The sequence below is a fragment of the Esox lucius genome, chromosome 19, assembly GCF_011004845.1.
Source record: "Esox lucius isolate fEsoLuc1 chromosome 19, fEsoLuc1.pri, whole genome shotgun sequence".
Lineage (NCBI taxonomy): Eukaryota > Metazoa > Chordata > Actinopteri > Esociformes > Esocidae > Esox > Esox lucius.
In genome coordinates, this window is record NC_047587.1 from 46,215,221 (window position 1) to 46,232,650 (window position 17,430).

A 17,430-nucleotide genomic window follows, 5' to 3' on the forward strand; every position below is an offset into this window, starting at 1 on the left:
TGCTGCAGCCGCCGAGCGTTTCTGCAAAGCGTCTGGCCAGTGGCCCGACTGCACGCGTCATAGTCGGGCCACCGGGGCGCTTTCGTAACAAAGCCTTCGTAACGTAGCTTTCGTAACAAAGCCTTCCAAAAATACCCTGATCATCGGCTCACCAGCGGCTTGATGGCGGCTAGCTGCTTTTATGCACTAAACCCAGCGGCATGCCTCCCGCCCCTATAATAGGTTTTATTTATAATAATCCTTTACAATCATTTTGGTCATATCACAAATGACAATGAATAAAATCTAAATAACTTATTTCAAATAGTGCAAGAAGCATACAAAAAAACATGCATTATACAGCAAGCATACAAAATAAACATGTGCAAATGAATTGAAATTTTACAAAAATAAATCAAGTCGTGCAAGAAAACGTGTCCAGCAACAGATAGTAAAATTACAGAATTTGAATGTGAGAAAGTACATACTAAACATAACACAATACAAAATAAACACAGGCTAGAATGGCAGTAATATACATAAGTGTGACCTAGTAGTTATTGAATATTATAGAAACAGTGCAATAAGCTTATGAATGGTGGCATAGCACACTAAAACTATCAGAATTAAGAACATTAACACACTGCTTTAAATATATTAAGAGGATAATGCGATCATATACATAACACTGTACAAAGCAGCAGTTAAAAAAATTAAAAATGAGTACTGTAGATTAGCAGCAAAATTGGTTGTGCTGGAGATGTCATTCATATTCATGGCAGGTCCTTTGTATTCTCCCACCTGCACAGTCCGCTGCCCCTTTCTGATACCTGGGGACCTAGCTCTGGACAGCCTTGTCAGTGGCATCCCAGTTGGAAGGATTCTTCTTTATGGCTCCTGTAATACAGTAATCGGATATTGTACTTAAATGGTCTGACATGATTTTGAGAATTGCATGACATTTAAGACAAATTAAATGTTTCATGAAGACAACATGCTAGCTCAACTATAGTCTTGTTTTTACCTGATTGTAAAGCCAGCTGTGCCCTCGGCTTGACATTCTGTTCAGTCAGAAGTTCATCAGAAGCTAAAAAGCACAATGAAATGTCAATAGCTTAATAGTGAAATAAACAAAACTGCCATATACAGCTCCAAGCAGCGATTAATGGGACCAAGTAATAACAAAACGAAACTTTGAAGCTACTTGGAACGTATGTTACTGTAACTAAGCAACTGTCTTTACATTTCCAACTTCAATTAAAGCAGCAAGCAGCATTTATTGGGTTTCAGCATTTAGTTAGCATGAAAATTATGCAATATGCTATGTAAGGTAAAAGACAAACGGCACACGTGTTCAAACATTAACCCAATGTTGGATGTTTTTTCCTGACCAATGGTGACCCCATGTAGTTTTTTACATACTGGTCACACTTGGAAGATCTTCATACATAGATACCAAATGTCAAACTACATCAAGATTGGTAATTTGCTTCCATATGAGTTGTGTTTTAAGTGTTATTCAAAATAACTAAGATGGCTGAAAATCAATGATGGCGATTTTTTTTGGGTCTCGGTGGCAAAAATGTTCATAGTGATATGGACTGATTGCCAAGCCAAGGTCAAAAGGGATGGGTGTGGTGACCTTTCAAAATGTCCAACTTCACAGGCTTGTGCCACCATGAGGCTGATTGGCATGTCCACTACACCAGAAGTTGTTTTTTCTTGAGGCTTTACTGTATTAATTTGGGTACCTTTACACCATTTTAACTCACAGGAATTTGCAAAAAGGAAAGTTTTTTGCCAGAACAATAATATCAGTTAACTGGAACTAACATAATAGGATCTGAGCTTCACTTGTTCCATTTTTGACTGAGTGCTACAGCGCCACCATGAAGAGTATGGGTACCGTGATGGCCAATGTCCTTCAGACCTTGCCTGTCTACAATCGGGCAAAGTTTGGAGCGTTTTAAACCAGAGGGGACCGAGCTATGGACCTCTGAAAATGGCCCTGGAGAATAATAATAATAATAAAACGTACAAACATAAGAGGCTTCCAGCAACTTCGTTGCTTGGTCCCCTAATAATAATACAAAGTAAAGACAGACAGGTAATTATTCAGTCCTAAATATCTGGTTATTTTACAATCAGAACTCAAATCAGTGTTCGCAATGTTCATTCTTACATTCATGTGCAGAGCTAAAACTTCCCTCAACCTCTGCCTTCTTCCCCTTAAAATTAAATTGAAATTGACAAATAAAATTGAAAGCAACATGCTTTAATAACAAGTTAAGCATCTGGCTTAAGTGAATGAATCCACACATACCTATGTAGCAGTCCTCCACATGGTGTGGAGTACCTCTCTGGTACCTTTGAGTACTGTGCTTGCTCCATCCTAAAAATAAACATTAAAGTTGGTGAACAGGTAAATATGGTGAAACCAAGTAAACATGCAGCAGTTACGAGATCAACACGTAATGCACATACCTCCAGGGCTGCAGCACAGGGTGCTGTGGTGTAGATGTGCGTCCCTGGGGTGGTAGGGGCCCACACTGGAATGATTTTCCAAGTTATGGTTTTGTAAGCATTTACCCTGCAAAATATATTTTCATTCCATGTTTGAAATTATTACATTTTCAAATTCACCTGCATGCTTGATGAGCTTATAAGGGACAGCCTCCCAGGTGTCTTCAGGTGGTGAACAAGTTGTGGCAAATGTGTCATGGCTGGTGATGATGCTGTGAGGTGGCTAGCAAACTGCCCCTTTGAGCCACAGGCGTGGAACTACTGCCACACAGTCATCCTCCTCCGTGAACATAACTATAGAAAACATCATGACCTGAAAGCAATGTTTAGAAAAGAGGTTTAAAAAAACGGCAGCAAAGACACACAAGACACCTCATTAACGGAATTGTAACAAGTGCAGGATTAGCTAGTCTAGCTAAATGTTACTGCCAAGACACACAAAGAAACACAAGGGTTACTATAGGTATTTCATCTCAGGCCAACAGTGTTTTTTTCAAGCTCAGTTTCTATAACTTGTTTTCCCTCCAATGGTTTAGAACTTCTGATCTGCTACCAGTGACTTTGACTGAAGTATTTGAATGTTAATAGAATATTGCAAACAGTAATTGTTTAATACAAAACAGTCATTACGTTCTTATTCAGTAACCTAACAACACTTAGTTATTCATAATAATGCAGAACAGAACACACCATAGCTATGTAGGTGATTCTGCGTTCCATAATTTTCAGTCCGAACTTATCTGGATCTTCGTTTGTTTGGGAGTTTATCAAATTGTAAGCCACATGTTGTATTGTCCAAGTCAGAGCATATAGCTTATACCTTAGACCCTTTTAAAAGGAGTTGTTCCTTTTCCTGAACGAGAACCAAGTCACTGAAATGATCCAGTTTTCACATTACTACAAACCTAATTCCAAAAAAGTTGGGACACTGTACAATTGTGAAAAAAAAACAGAATGCAATGATGTGGAAGTTTCAAATTTCTATATTTTATTCAGGATACAACATAGATGACATATCAAAGGTTCAAACTGAGAAAATGTATCACTTTAAGGGAAAAATAAGTTGATTTTAAATTTCATGGCATCAACACATCTCAAAAAAGTTGGGACAAGGCCATGTTTACCACTGTGTGGCATCCCCTCTTCTTTTTATAACAGACTGCAAATGTCTGGGGACTGAGGAGACAAGGTGCTCAAGTTTATGAATAGGAATGTTGTCCCATTCTTGTCTAATACAGGCTTCTAGTTGCTCAACTGTCTTAGGTCTTCTTTGTCGCACCTTCCTCTTTATGATGCGCCAAATGTTTTCTATGGGTGAAAGATCTGGACTGCAGGCTGGCCATTTCAGTACCTGGATCCTTCTTCTATGCAGCCATGACATTGTAATTGATGCAGTATGTGATCTGGCATTGTCATGGTGGAAAATGCAAGGTCTTCCCTGAAAGAGACGACGTCTGGATGAGAGCATATGTTGTTCTAGAACTTGGATATAACTGTCAGCATTGATGGTGCCTTTCCAGATGTGTAGGCTGCCCATGCCACACGCACTCATGCAACCCCATACCATCAGAGATGCAGGCTTCTGAACTGAGCGCTGATAACAACTTGGGTTGTCCTTGTCCTCTTTAATCCGGATGACATGGCGTCCCAGTTTTCCAATATGAACTTCAAATTTTGATAAGTCTGACCACAGGACACTTTTCCACTTTGCCACAGTCCATTTTAAATGATCCTTGGCCCAGACAAAACGCCTGTGCTTCTGGATCCTGTTTAGAGACGGCTTCTTTTTTGACCTATAGAGTTTTAGCCGGCAATGGCGAATGGCACGGTGGATTGTGTTCACCGACAATGTTTTCTGAAAGTATTCCTGAGCCCATGTTGTGATTTCCATTACAGTATCATTCCTGTATGTGATGCAGTGCCGTCTGAGGGTCCGAAGATCACGGGCATCTAGTATGGTTTTCTGGCCTTGACCGTTATGCACAGAGATTGTTCCGGATTCTCTGAATCTTTGGATGATATTATGCACTGTAGATGATGATGATCATTTCAAACTCTTTGCAATTTGTCTCTGGGAAACACCTTTCTGATATTGCTCCACTATTTTTTGCCGCAGCATTGGGGGAATTGTTGATCCTCTGCCCATCTTGAGTTCTGAGAGACACTGCCACTCTGAGAGGCTCTTTTTATACCCAATCATGTTGCCAATTGACATACTAAGTTGCAAATTGGTCCTCCAGCTGTTCCTTATCTGTACATTTAACTTTTCCAGCGTCTTATTGCTACCTGTCCCAACTTTTTTGGAATGTGTAGCGCTCATGAAATCCAAAATGAGACAATATTTGGCATGACATTACAAAATGTCTCACTTTCAACATTCGATATGTTATCTATATTCTATTGTGAATTAAATATATGTTTATGAGATTTGTCAATTATTCCATTCCTTTTTTACTCACAATTTGTACAGTGTCCCAACTTTTTTGGAATTGGGTTTGTAGAACATGGGATTCCTAGCTTGCAAAATGGCAATAATCTTGCCTTAAGTGCAATTCACATTCGCTACAGTGCCATCTACGGACACGGCGGTGTTTAAAAACAGTAAAGAACTGTCCCCCATGAAGCGATTAAAGTCGAGGCTATAGGACCTGCGTGAAGTTGGCCCCTTACCCAATGCAAAACTTCTGCAAAATATGCTCCGTTTCAATCGTTTGTGCTCTGTTTTTGCTGGTTTGTGCCACACACATTTTTGTTTGTGCTGCTATCATTTTAAAGATATTAAAGAATATTTTAGAGGTCATTCTGAGGTCACTCAGCCCCCCAACATCTTCTGAAATCAACAAAAATAGTCTTGTTTGTTTGTGCTTCGTTTCCATCCAATTTAATATATGTTGGGTGATCTGAAAAGGGCTGTGAACAGGAGATGTCCTCGCAATCTGACAGATTTGGAGCACTTTTGCAAAGATGAGTGGGCAAATATTGCTATGTCAAGATGTGCCATGCTAATAGACTCCTACCCAAAAAGACTGAGTGCTGTAATAAAATCAAAAGGTGCTTCAACAAAGTATTAGTTATTAACCAGGTTATTGTAAGGTTTTTATTTTTCATTTTTCCCCCTCAAAGATTTCAGTTTGTTTTTCAATTTAATTGTTCTCATTATAGGTCACATTAGAAGTGGAAAAAGGTCTGATAGGATTTATCTTTGTCTCATTATTTTACATCACAAAAACCTGGCATTTTAACAGGGGTTTGCAGACTTTATATCCACTGTGTGTATACAGGTGCTGGTCATAAAATTTAAATATCATCAAAAAGTTGATTTTATTTCAGTTATTCCATTCAAAAAGTGAAACTTGTATATTATATTCATTACACACAGACTAATATATTTCAAATGTTTATTTCTTTTAATTGTAATGATTATAACTAATGAAAATCCAATACAAAAAAATATTTTTAGAAATGTTGGCCAACTGAAAAGTATGAACATGAAAAGTATGAGCATGTACTGCACTCAATACATAGTTGGGGCTCCTTTTGCCTGAATTACTGCAGCAGTGCGGCGTGGCATGGAGTCGATCAGTCTGTGGCACTGCTCAGGTGTTTCAAGAGCCCAGGTTGCTCTGATAGTGGCCTTCAGCTCTTCTGCATTGTTGGGTCTGGCGTATCACATCTTCCTCTTCACAATACCCCATAGATTTTCTATAGGGTTAAGGTCAGGTGAGTGTTCTGGCCAATTAAGAACAGGGATACCATGGTCCTTAAACCAGGTACTGGTAGCTTTGGCACTGTGTGCAGGTGCCAAGTCCTGTTGGAAAATGAAATCTGCACCTCCATAAAGTTGGTCAGCAGCAGGAAGCATGAAGTGCTCTAAAACGTCTTGGTAGATGGCTGCGTTGACCTTGGACCTCAGAAAACACGATGGACCAACAATAGCAGATGACATGGCACCCCAAACCATCACTGACTGTGGAAACTTTACACTGGACTTCAAGCAACGTTGATTCTGTGCCTCTGCTCTCTTCCTCCAGACTATGGGACCTTGATTTCCAAAGGAAATGCAAAATTGACTTTCATCAGAGAACATAACTCAGCAGCAGTCCAGTCCTTTTTGTCTTTTGCCCAGACGAGACGCTTCTGACGCTGTGTCTTGTTAAAGAGTGGCTTGACACAAGGAATGCGACAGCTGAAACCCATGTCTTGCATACGTCTGTGCGTGGTGGTTCTTGAAGCACTGACTCCAGCTGCAGTCCACTCTTTGTGAATCTCCCCCACATTTTTGAATGGGTTTTGTTTCACAATCCTCTCCAGGGTGCGGTTATCCCTATTGCTTGTACACTTTTTTCTACAACATATTTTCCTTCCCTTCGCCTCTCTATTAATGTGCTTGGACACAGAGCTCTGTGAACAGCCAGCCTCTTTAGCAATGACCTTTTGTGTCTTGCCCTCCTTGTGCAAGGTGTTAATGGTCGTCTTTTGGACAGCCGTCAAGTCAGCAGTCTTCCCCATGATTGTGTAGCCTACAGAACTAGACTGAGAGACCATTTAAAGGCCTTTGCAGGTGTTTTGAGTTAATTAGCTGATTAGAGTGTGGCACCAGGTGTCTTCAATATTGAACCTTTTCACAATATTTTCTGAGATACTGAATTTGGGGTTTTCATTAGTTGTCAGTTATAATCATCAAAATTAAAAGAAATAAACACTTGAAATATATCAGTCTGTGTGGAATGAATGTATACATTATACAAGTTTCACTTTTTGAATGGAATTACTGAAATCAACTTTTTGATGATATTCTAGTTTTATGACCAGGACCTGTATATATAAAATATAACATTCCATACAGTTGGGAGAACAAGTATTTGATACACTGCCGATTTTGCAGGTTTTCCCACTTACAAAGCATGTAGACGTCTGTCATTTTATCATAGGTACTCTTCAACTCTGCACCCTTATTCTCCACAGTTCAGCATAAACTTCGACTTGTGCTTTGCTGAACTATGCTCTCACTTGCACTTGGACCAACCATTATCTGACCTGGATGCAGATCAGCATCTTAGCCTTTTAAATTCTGCTTGGCTTAAAGTAGCAAATGTGCCTGCTCCTTTTAAGCCTTATAAACCCAAACCAAAATCAGATATGTGGCAAAATTCTTACACTCGTCACCAAAGACAAACTTGTAGAAAGGCAGAACGTAAATGGAAACGGGACAGGCTATTTGTCTCCTTCCACATGTTCAAAGACTCTCTTATAGCATACCAGAATGCGGCTAAATAAGCCGTATACTTCTCAAACTTAATTGAGTCCAATCACTCTAACCCTAAGGTCTTGTTTTCTGTCATTCAATCTGTTTTAAATCCATCTGTTAAATTGTCTGTTGCCTCAGATGCTCTATGTGAAGACTTCCAGAGATTTATTAACAAAATCACTAAATTAAGGCTTAGTATCTGCCCTAAATTAACTCTCCCCCCTATTATGTCGCTTACCTCCTGTGTTTGGGAGGCTTTTGATTCTATTAACCTCCTGACACTGAAGGATGTGAGCGCCAAGCTCAAACCTTCATTTTGCCCAAATGATATCATTCAGCCGAGATTTTTAAATGAATCATCAACTCGGTTGGTCCAGGTATGGTATCTTTTATTAAGTGTCTAAACACAGGCTCTGTTCCGGCCAATCTTAAAGTGGCTACGGTCACTCCTCAGCTCAAGAAGCCTTCACTGGATCCTTCTGTTTTAAAAAATTACCGGCCCATCTCTGTCTTACCTTTCATTTCCAAGTTATTGGAGAAAATCGTGTTGGATCAACTCCAACACCTTTTGTCAAATAACTGTATATATGAGGTTTTTCAATCTGGGTTTAGGACTGCCCACAGCACTGAGTCCGCTCTGCTGCGAGTGCTAAACGACATTTATATCTCTACTGACTCTGGAGACACTGTGGTTTTAGTTCTCTTAGATCTTTCGGCGGCTTTTGACACCGTTGACCACCCAATTCTGTTAACTAGACTGGAGATATGGGTGGGCATAAAAGGCTCTGTTTTGTCATGGTTCCAGTCTTACCTTTCTCACAGAAATTTTTTAGTAAAGATGGGCAACTTCTCCAGCTCCATGGCACCTCTGAGCTGTGGTCTTCCACAGGGCTCCATTTTGGCTCCCTCTCTATTTTCTCTCTACATGCTACCGCTGGACGCAATTTTTAGGAAACATTGTGTATCATTTCACTTTTATGCGGACAACACTCAAATTTACATTCCAATTAAGCAAAATAATCCTGCAGCATTAAATTCTCTTCTGCTATGCTTAGAGGAGGTGAAGGCATGGCGGCTCAAAATTTCCTCTCTTTAAATTATGATAAGACCGAGGTCATTGTTTTCAGCCCCAGTGTACAAGCCCAGACTTGGGGAGTCTATCTCCCTTTAAATCTACTGGAGTGCGGAACTTAGGTGTTCTTGTTGACCAGTCCTTAAAGTTTGATAAACATCTCATCTGTAATCAGTTCCGGTTTCTACCAACTTCATTTACTATCTAAAATCAAAGGCTTTCTCACTCCAATAACTCTGGAAATGGCGGTTCATGCTTTCATCACGTGTCGGCTGGACTATTGCAACTCACTATATTGCGGTATATCAGATTCTCAAATTTTCCGTCTTCAGTTAGTCCAAAATGCTGCGGCCAGACTTATCCTTAATTGTCGCAAATATGATCATATCTCTCCTATCTTCAGATCTTTACACTGGCTACCAGTTCGGCAGAGAATAGATTTTAAAATCCTCCTCTTTGTCTACAAATCTTTACACAACATAGCTCCGGTTTATCTCTCTGAACTTATTCATCCGTACATTCCGTCCAGAAGTCTCAGATCCCATGACCAGGCGTTGCTGGTAGTCCCTCATGTCAGACTAAAGCATTGAGGGGAGCGTGCTTTTGTGGTGGCAGGGCCTCGTCTGTGGAACACCCTGCCTCTAGAGATCAGAACGGCTCCCAACCTCTCTGCTTTTAAGTCTTTGGTTAAAACATACCTGTTCTCTTTAGCATATTGAGGATTTTTCTTGGGCTGTTTTTACTATTTTACATTTGTGTCTTTGTTATAAAGTTAATCTTAGTTTAGAAGTTCTCTATATGTTTATGGGTTGTTTTGCTGCTTTTATTTTTTATATGCTTGTTCTGTAAAGCACTTTGGTCTGTCTAGCGGCTGTTTAAATGTGCTATATAAATAAATGAACATGAACTGTGAGTGACAATTTAAAACAAAAATCCATAAAATCACATTGTATGATTTTTAAGTAATTAATTTGCATTTTATTGCATGACATAAGTATTTGATACATCAGATAAGCAGAACTTAATATTTGTTACAGAAAGCTTTGTTTGCAATTACAGAGATCATACATTTCCTGTAGTTCTTGACCAGGTATTTTGGCCCACTCCTCCATACAGACCTTCTCCAGATCCTTCAGGTTTCGGGGCTGCCGCTGGGCAATACAGACTTTCAGCTCCCTCCAAAGATTTTCTATTGGGTTCAGGTCTGGAGACTGGCTAGGCCACTCAGGGACCTTGATATGCTTCTTGCGGAGCCACTTATTAGTTGCCCTGGCTGTGTGTTTCGGGTCGTTGTCATGCTGGAAGACCCAGCCACGACCCATCTTCTATGCTCTTACTGAAGGAAGGAGGTTGTTGGCCAAGATCTCGCGATACATGGCCCCATCCATTCTCCCCTCAATATGGTGCAGTTTGGCTGTCCCCTTTTCAGAAAACTATCCCCAAAGAATGATGTTTCCACCTCCATGCTTCATGGTCAGGATGGTGTTCTTGGGGTTGTACTCATCCTTCTTCCTCCAAACATGGCGAGTTGACTTTAGACCAAAAAGCTTTATTTTTGTCTCATCAGACCACATGACTTTCTCACATTACTCCTCTGGATCATCCAGATGGTCATTGGCAAACTTCAGATGGGCCTGGACATGCGCTGGCTTGAGTAGGGGGACCTTGTGTGCGCTGCAGGATTTTAATCCATGACGGCGTAGTGTGTTACTAATGGTTTTCTTTGAGACTGTGGTCCCAGCACTCTTCAGGTCATTGACCAGGTCCTGCCGTGTAGTTCTGGGCTGATCCCTCACCTTCCTCATGATCATTGATGCCGAACGAGGTGAGATCTTGCATGGAGCCCCAGAACTAGGGATATTGACCGTCATCTTGAACTTCTTCCATTTTCTAATAATTGCGTTGCCTTCTCCCCAAGTCGCTTGCCTATTGTCCTGTAGCCTATCCCAGCCTTGTGCAGGTCTACAATTTTATCCCTGATGTCCTTACACAGCTCTCTGGTCTTGGCCATTGTGGAGAGGTTGGAGATATTGAGTCCGAGTGGACCATGTTCTCCACCGCCATTGTCGAAGCGGCCGCTCGGAGCTGTGGCCGTAAGGTCTCCGGTGCCTGTCGAGGCGGCAATCCCCGAACCCGGTGGTGGACACCGGAAGTAAGGGATGCTGTCATGCTGAAGAAGGAGTCCTATCAGGCCTGGTTGGCTTGTGGGACTCCTGAGGCAGCTGACGGGTACCGACAGGCCAAGCGGACTGCAGCCCGGGTGGTTGTGGAGGCAAAATCTCGGGCCTGGGAGGAGTTCGGTGAGGCCATGGAGAAGGACTATCGGCTGGCCTCGAAGAGATTCTGGCAAACCATCCGGCGCCTCAGGAGAGGGAAACAGTGCCCCAACAACGCTGTTTACAGTAGAGGTGGGCAGCTGTTAACCTCAACTGGGGATGTCATCGGGCGGTGGAAGGAGTACTTTGAGGATCTCCTCAATCCCGCCGTCACGTCTTCCATTGAGGAAGCAGAGGCTGAGGGCTCAGAGGTGGACTCGTCCATCACCCGGGCTGAAGTCACAGAGGTGGTTAAGAAACTCCTCGGTGGCAAGGCACTGGGGGTGGATGAGATCCGCCCTGAGTACCTCAAGTCTCTGGATGTTGTGGGGCTGTCTTGGCTGACACGCCTGTGCAACATCGCGTGGCAGTCGGGGACAGTGCCTCTGGGATGGCAGACCGGGGTGGTGGTCCCTCTTAAGAAGGGGGACCGGAGGGTGTGTTCCAACTATAGGGGGTTCACACTTCTCAGCCTCCCCGGGAAAGTCTATGCCAGGGTTCTGGAGAGGAGAATACGGCCGATAGTAGAACCTCGGATTCAGGAGGAACAGTGTGGTTTTCTTCCAGGCTGTGGAACACTGGACCAGCTCTATACCCTCTACAGCAGGGGTGTCAAACCGGTTCCACGGAGGGCCGAGTGTCTGCAGGTCTTTGGGTTTTCCTTTAAATTGGTTCCCAGGTCAGACCTGAACAACCAGGTGGGGGTAGAAATTAACCAATTAGTGAACTAATTAATCAATCAGGTACAAGGTGAGAGCGAAAACCTGCAGACACTCGGCCCTCCGTGGAACCGGTTTGACACCTGTGCTCTACAGGGTGTTGGAGGGTTCGTGCGAGTTTGCCCAACCAATACACATGTGTTTTGTGGATTTGGAGAAGGCATTCGACTGTGTCCCTCGCGGCATCCTGTGGAGAGTGCTTCGGGAATATGGGGTCCTGGGTCCTTTGTTAAGGGCTGTCAGGTCCCTGTACTACCGAAGCAGGAGCTTGGTCTGCATTGCCGGCAGTAAGTCAGACTTGTTCCCAGTGCATGTTGGACTCCGGCAGGGCTGCCCTTTGTCGCCGGTTCTGTTCGTAATTTTTATAGACAGAATTTCTAGGCGCAGCCAGGGGCCGGAGGGTGTCAGATTTGGGCACCACACGATTTCGACTCTGCTCTTTGTGGATGATGTTGTCGTGTTGGCCCCTTCAAACCAGGACCTTCAGCATGCACTGGAATGGTTTGCAGCCGAGTGTGAAGCGGTGGGGATGAAAATCAGTACCTCCAAATCCGAGGCCATGGTCCTCAGTCGGAAAAGGGTGGCTTGCCCACTTCAGATTGGTGGAGAGTGCCTGCCTCAAGTGGAGGAGTTTAAGTATCTAGGGGTCTTGTTCACGAGTGAGGGAAGGATGGAACGGGAGATTGATAGACGGATTGGTGCAGCTTCTGCAGTAATGCAGTCGATGTATCGGTCTGTCGTGGTGAAGAAAGAGCTGAGCCACAAGGCGAAGCTCTCGATTTACCGGTCAATCTATGTTCCCACTCTCACCTATGGTCATGAGCTTTGGGTCATGACCGAAAGGACAAGATCCCGGATACAGGCGGCCGAAATGAGCTTTCTCCGCAGGGTGGCTGGGCGATCCCTTAGAGATAGGGTGAGAAGCTTGGTCACCCAGGAGGAGCTCAGAGTAGAGCCACTCGGTGTCCCCCCGGAAGAGCTGGAGGAAGTGTCTGGGGAGAGGGAAGTCTGGGCATCCCTGCTTAGACTGCTGCCCCCGCGACCCGGCCCTGGATAAGCGGAAGATGATGGATGGATGGACCAAGAGTATTGACAGCAATGGGTGTGGGTACTTGTCAAAACTGGAAACAGCATTTTCATGTACTGAAAAGTTTTGTACATGAAAAGTTAACGTTGGCAAAATAAGCTAGTGTACTGTAGCTACCAAGCCTAGCTAACCAAGACTGTAGGTTGGTAATATATATGAATATAATATTAAAGCAGTCTGTACTGTAATTAATTATGTCAGAAGTATAACTGAACAAGTCATGTCCACTTAAGATAATGAGTTGCGTATTAGCTAGCTAGCTATGATTTACCTGCAGACATCAAGGGTTACAGGCAGCTGCAGACCTGTTTTGGTGCACAAAGGGACTACACATGATAGAAAACGCATCAATATAGTACTACAGGTGTGCAAAGGGACAAGCTAGCCTATATGAAAAATTGGTCTTGTTACCATCAACACTTACAGTGTAGTTACAAGGAAAGAGGACTGACATTTGAAGGAGTGTCTGTTCCCACATGAATACACTAGTTACAAGGAAAGAGGGCCCTTTTTTTAAGCGGCATCTGTTCTCACATAGATACACAGTAGTTACACCTACTAAGCAAGTACGTTTTGGTGTAGTCAAATGAAGCAGAGTCTGATTCACAATAGATAAAACATGTAACACCTCAATCTAATTAATTAATGACAATTTAAAATGAGAAGGTAAAATGTTGTTTTTTATACAATTACTGGACTTGTCACTGACAATAACAAAAACAACTGTGAGCATTACATTTTTTATGATTTGCCATTATCTGCTAAAATTTTACTGAAATCATATTTTACACATCCCATTATGATGACACCTGTGTGTGCAAATGTTTTAAATGGCTTGTTTTTCATCTACAGTCCTGCAGTGTCTCCAGCAATACATATCAGTTGTGTAGCCCAGGAGAAATACAACTTACTCAACTAATAAATGGCTTAATTAGCAGTTCACAATAATCTATTTTTCAATAATGGTAAGGTCCACAAATTATTCCAAGTCTGAATCTTTCTCAGTATTCAAACAGAAATTATGTGTGTCTTTGTAAAATACTAGTTAGCTTCACGGTAATTGCCTTGAATGGGCTTTTATGTAACCAGGACGCGCGCCACCCTTCCCAACGTGGTGTTCGGCGAACTTCATCGCCGGCCTTCTAGCCATGCCGCTCCTCCTCCCACGGCACTGTCGTGTCTTCTTATTGCACGCACCTGGTGTCCATTCCCTCATTAGGTCGCATATATAAGTTCCTGTGTTTCCGGGTGTCTTTGTGTGGTATTGTTCTATGTTCAGTTTGTTCTGGATTTGCTTTGTGCAATTGTTATGCGCTTGTGTGCAATTTTTGTGCTACTACCTTTTTTGGTAGAGGAACGCAATACATATACTTTGACTGCCTCCCTGTATTTGTCTCCTTTTTGCATACACACCACGAAGACAAACTGTGACATTTAGAGGAATCTTTCTCTACAATATCTGATATTGTAATTTTGGTGTGTGTTTGGCCAGAACTTTTGCATTAAATGTTGGGTGAACATGCAAGCTATTTAATAAAATTGCATGTGAACACCTTGTGAAATATACTAAACAGCGATATTACAACCCAAGTCATCTTGCAAAGACATTTTGTAGCCTTTTGATAGGTGTGATTGTTGGGCGTCCCCATACTTTTAGCCATATGGTGTATGTGCACTGGTGGAAACAACATTTCTTTGATTCTGCTTGAATAAACATTAAAAATATTGCCTTTAACAATTCATTTATTATTATTTAAAATAATGTCTGTGATGTGTGAAGAGCTACTACACAGTGAAGAGCTTCTACACAGACATCTGTATTCCAGTGTGTGGCTGATATAATGTGATCTACATGTAAATTTTGCCTGTACTGTACTTAATGTTTTTAGGGGCTTAAATAATATACATTAAATTAGAGTAATTTTCCAATCTGAGGGACTGTCTCCATATTGTCAGGGATAAAAAACATTTTGTTTTTGTAACATTGTTTCAGTGTTTGAATGTAGCTTTCTTCCCTTTGTTAGTCCTAATGAGTTTCACCTGTGTTTCTGTTCACTCTTCCTGATCTGATATTGTGTAACAATCTTTTGCTTGCCCTGCGTTTCTGTATTTTGGATTGGGTTGCGCTCTGCGCTTGGATCCACTCCCTTGTCCGTGTATTCGTGTATGTTTTATTTCTGTTTCGTTTTCCCCTTGATTATGGGTCAACATTAAATGATATATTGGCTCAACTTACCCCACTCTCCCCTAAACTTTAGAAACATTTTAAATTAAAAAACCCTCAAATGATAGAGAAAAACCCTACAAATTTGTATGCAGAAGTACTCGCTATGTTAATAGTCAAGGTTTATTTCAAGTCCTTTATGGAAGAAGGATGATCCCAGAGTCTGTTCACAGAAAAGGAAGTAATTGATGAAGGAAGAATTATCCAACTAATGCAAAAATTCCCATAAAATTCCCTAAAATGTTGTCCTTCAGTTGAAGAAAAAACATTCCGACTTCTCTGGCAACTGTAATTTATTTAGCTGGCAAGGGTTCTGACAGTAGACAGTGAATCCCTTTGAGGATTTACCCCAACCTGAAATTATGTCATTGGAGGTTAAACGTCCATTTTGATGAGCGGCACTTCAAAAGGATTTGTCAGGCAGCGATGGCAGACATTGTTACCATTTCTATCATTAGCCCAGGAAAAGATAAGTGTTGTCATGCCTTCCTGACATCCTATCCTGTGGCAGTATCTATCACAGACTCTCTGATCATAGCAAAGATAAATATCTGTTATAATGTCCAACTTAGAGAGGGAGACATAGTAAGAGTGCATGTGTGTGCACACGTGTGTATGCAAGTACCTGCATATCGTGTGTGTCACACACAGCTCACCGTCCTTTGCACATTCTCACATCGAAATGTTTCTTTATCAATATCTTCTAATTGTTCTGCCAATTAATCACATTTCTATTGGGTTTTGGTGTAAAATGCTATTCATATCTCCCATTTATCTGCTTTGGGATCACTATGAGTAAATGGCAGATAATAAATGTAGCGGGTGGGTCCTCCCTGGTGTCACTGTCTTTCTGAAAGCCTGTTTTGAAATGAAATTGGGTGGGACACAGCAGGAAGCTGTCTGCTCTGTCGTTTGATGCACTAGAATTGTAATCCCTGTCCAGTCATTTCCAACCAACGCTTACTTCAATATCAGGGAAACGGAAATAACCACCTTTAAAGATTGGGGGCACAGTGTGTGTGCGCAATGCATTTATTTATGTTTGAATGCAATAGCTGAAAAATTGTTGGATCATCGTTTTTCAGATTTGTACATTTTACCTAATGCTTTCTCTCCCCTATCTCTAAATTCAATTGAGTTTAAAGGCTTTGTTGATGTGGGATGTATAAATGACTCTCACTTTCGATCCCTCCCTCTCAGCCACAGGGATCTGAAGCCAGAGAACCTGTTGTTAGATGAAAAGAACAACATCAGGATAGCAGACTTTGGCATGGCCTCTCTACAGGTCGGGGACAGTCTGCTGGAGACCAGCTGTGGGTGAGTACAGAATAAAAGACGTAAATACACACTAACTAATTCTGGATAAGAATATCTTTTAACTGTATATATACAGGTGCTGGTTGTATAATTAGAATATCATCAAAAAGTTGATTTATTTCCGTAATTCCATTAAAAAAGTGAAACTTTTATAATGTATACATTCATTCCACACAGACTGATATATTTCAAGTGTTTATTTCTTTAAATTTTGATGATTATAACTGACAACTAATGAAAACCCCAAATTCAGTATCTCAGAAAATATTGTGAAAAGGTTCAATATTGAAGACACCTGGTGCCACACTCTAATCAGCTAATTAACTCAAAACACCTGCAAAGGCCTTTAAATGGTCTCTCAGTCTAGTTCTGTAGGCTACACAATCATGGGGAAGACTGCTGACTTGACGGCTGTCCAAAAGACGACCATTAACACCTTGCACAAGGAGGGCAAGACACAAAAGGTCATTGCTAAAGAGGCTGGCTGTTCACAGAGCTCTATGTCCAAGCACATTAATAGAGAGGCGAAGTGAAGGAAAAAATGTTGTAGAAAAAAGTGTACAAGCAATAGGGATAACCGCACCCTGGAGAGGATTGTGAAACAAAACCCATTCAAAAATGTGGGGGAGATTCACAAAGAGTGGACTGCAGCTGGAGTCAGTGCTTCAAGAACCACCACGCACAGACGTATGCAAGACATGGGTTTCAGCTGTCGTATTCCTTGTGTCAAGCCACTCTTTAACAAGACACAGCGTCAGAAGCGTCTCGCCTGGGCTAAAGACAAAAAGGACTGGACTGCTGCTGAGTTATGTTCTCTGATGAAAGTCAATTTTGCATTTCCTTTGGAAATCAAGGTCCCATAGTCTGGAGGAAGAGAACAGAGGCACAGAATCCACGTTGCTTGAAGTTCAGTGTAAAGTTTCCACAGTCAGTGATGGTTTGGGGT

The 17,430-nt window shown here is 41.9% G+C and overlaps 1 protein-coding gene across 5 annotated transcripts in view; it reads left to right on the plus strand.

Moving 5' to 3' along the window:
• LOC105008069 (serine/threonine-protein kinase BRSK2) overlaps positions 1 to 17,430 on the plus strand; it is an 864,007-nt gene that overhangs the window by 558,889 nt on the left and 287,688 nt on the right. For all 5 annotated transcript variants that reach the window (XM_029115106.2, XM_029115108.2, XM_034288278.1 and 2 more), the window contains exon 5: positions 16,368 to 16,484. In XM_029115106.2, coding sequence (XP_028970939.2) covers positions 16,368 to 16,484 — 117 coding nt within the window. The remainder of the gene's footprint in view (positions 1 to 16,367; positions 16,485 to 17,430) is intronic.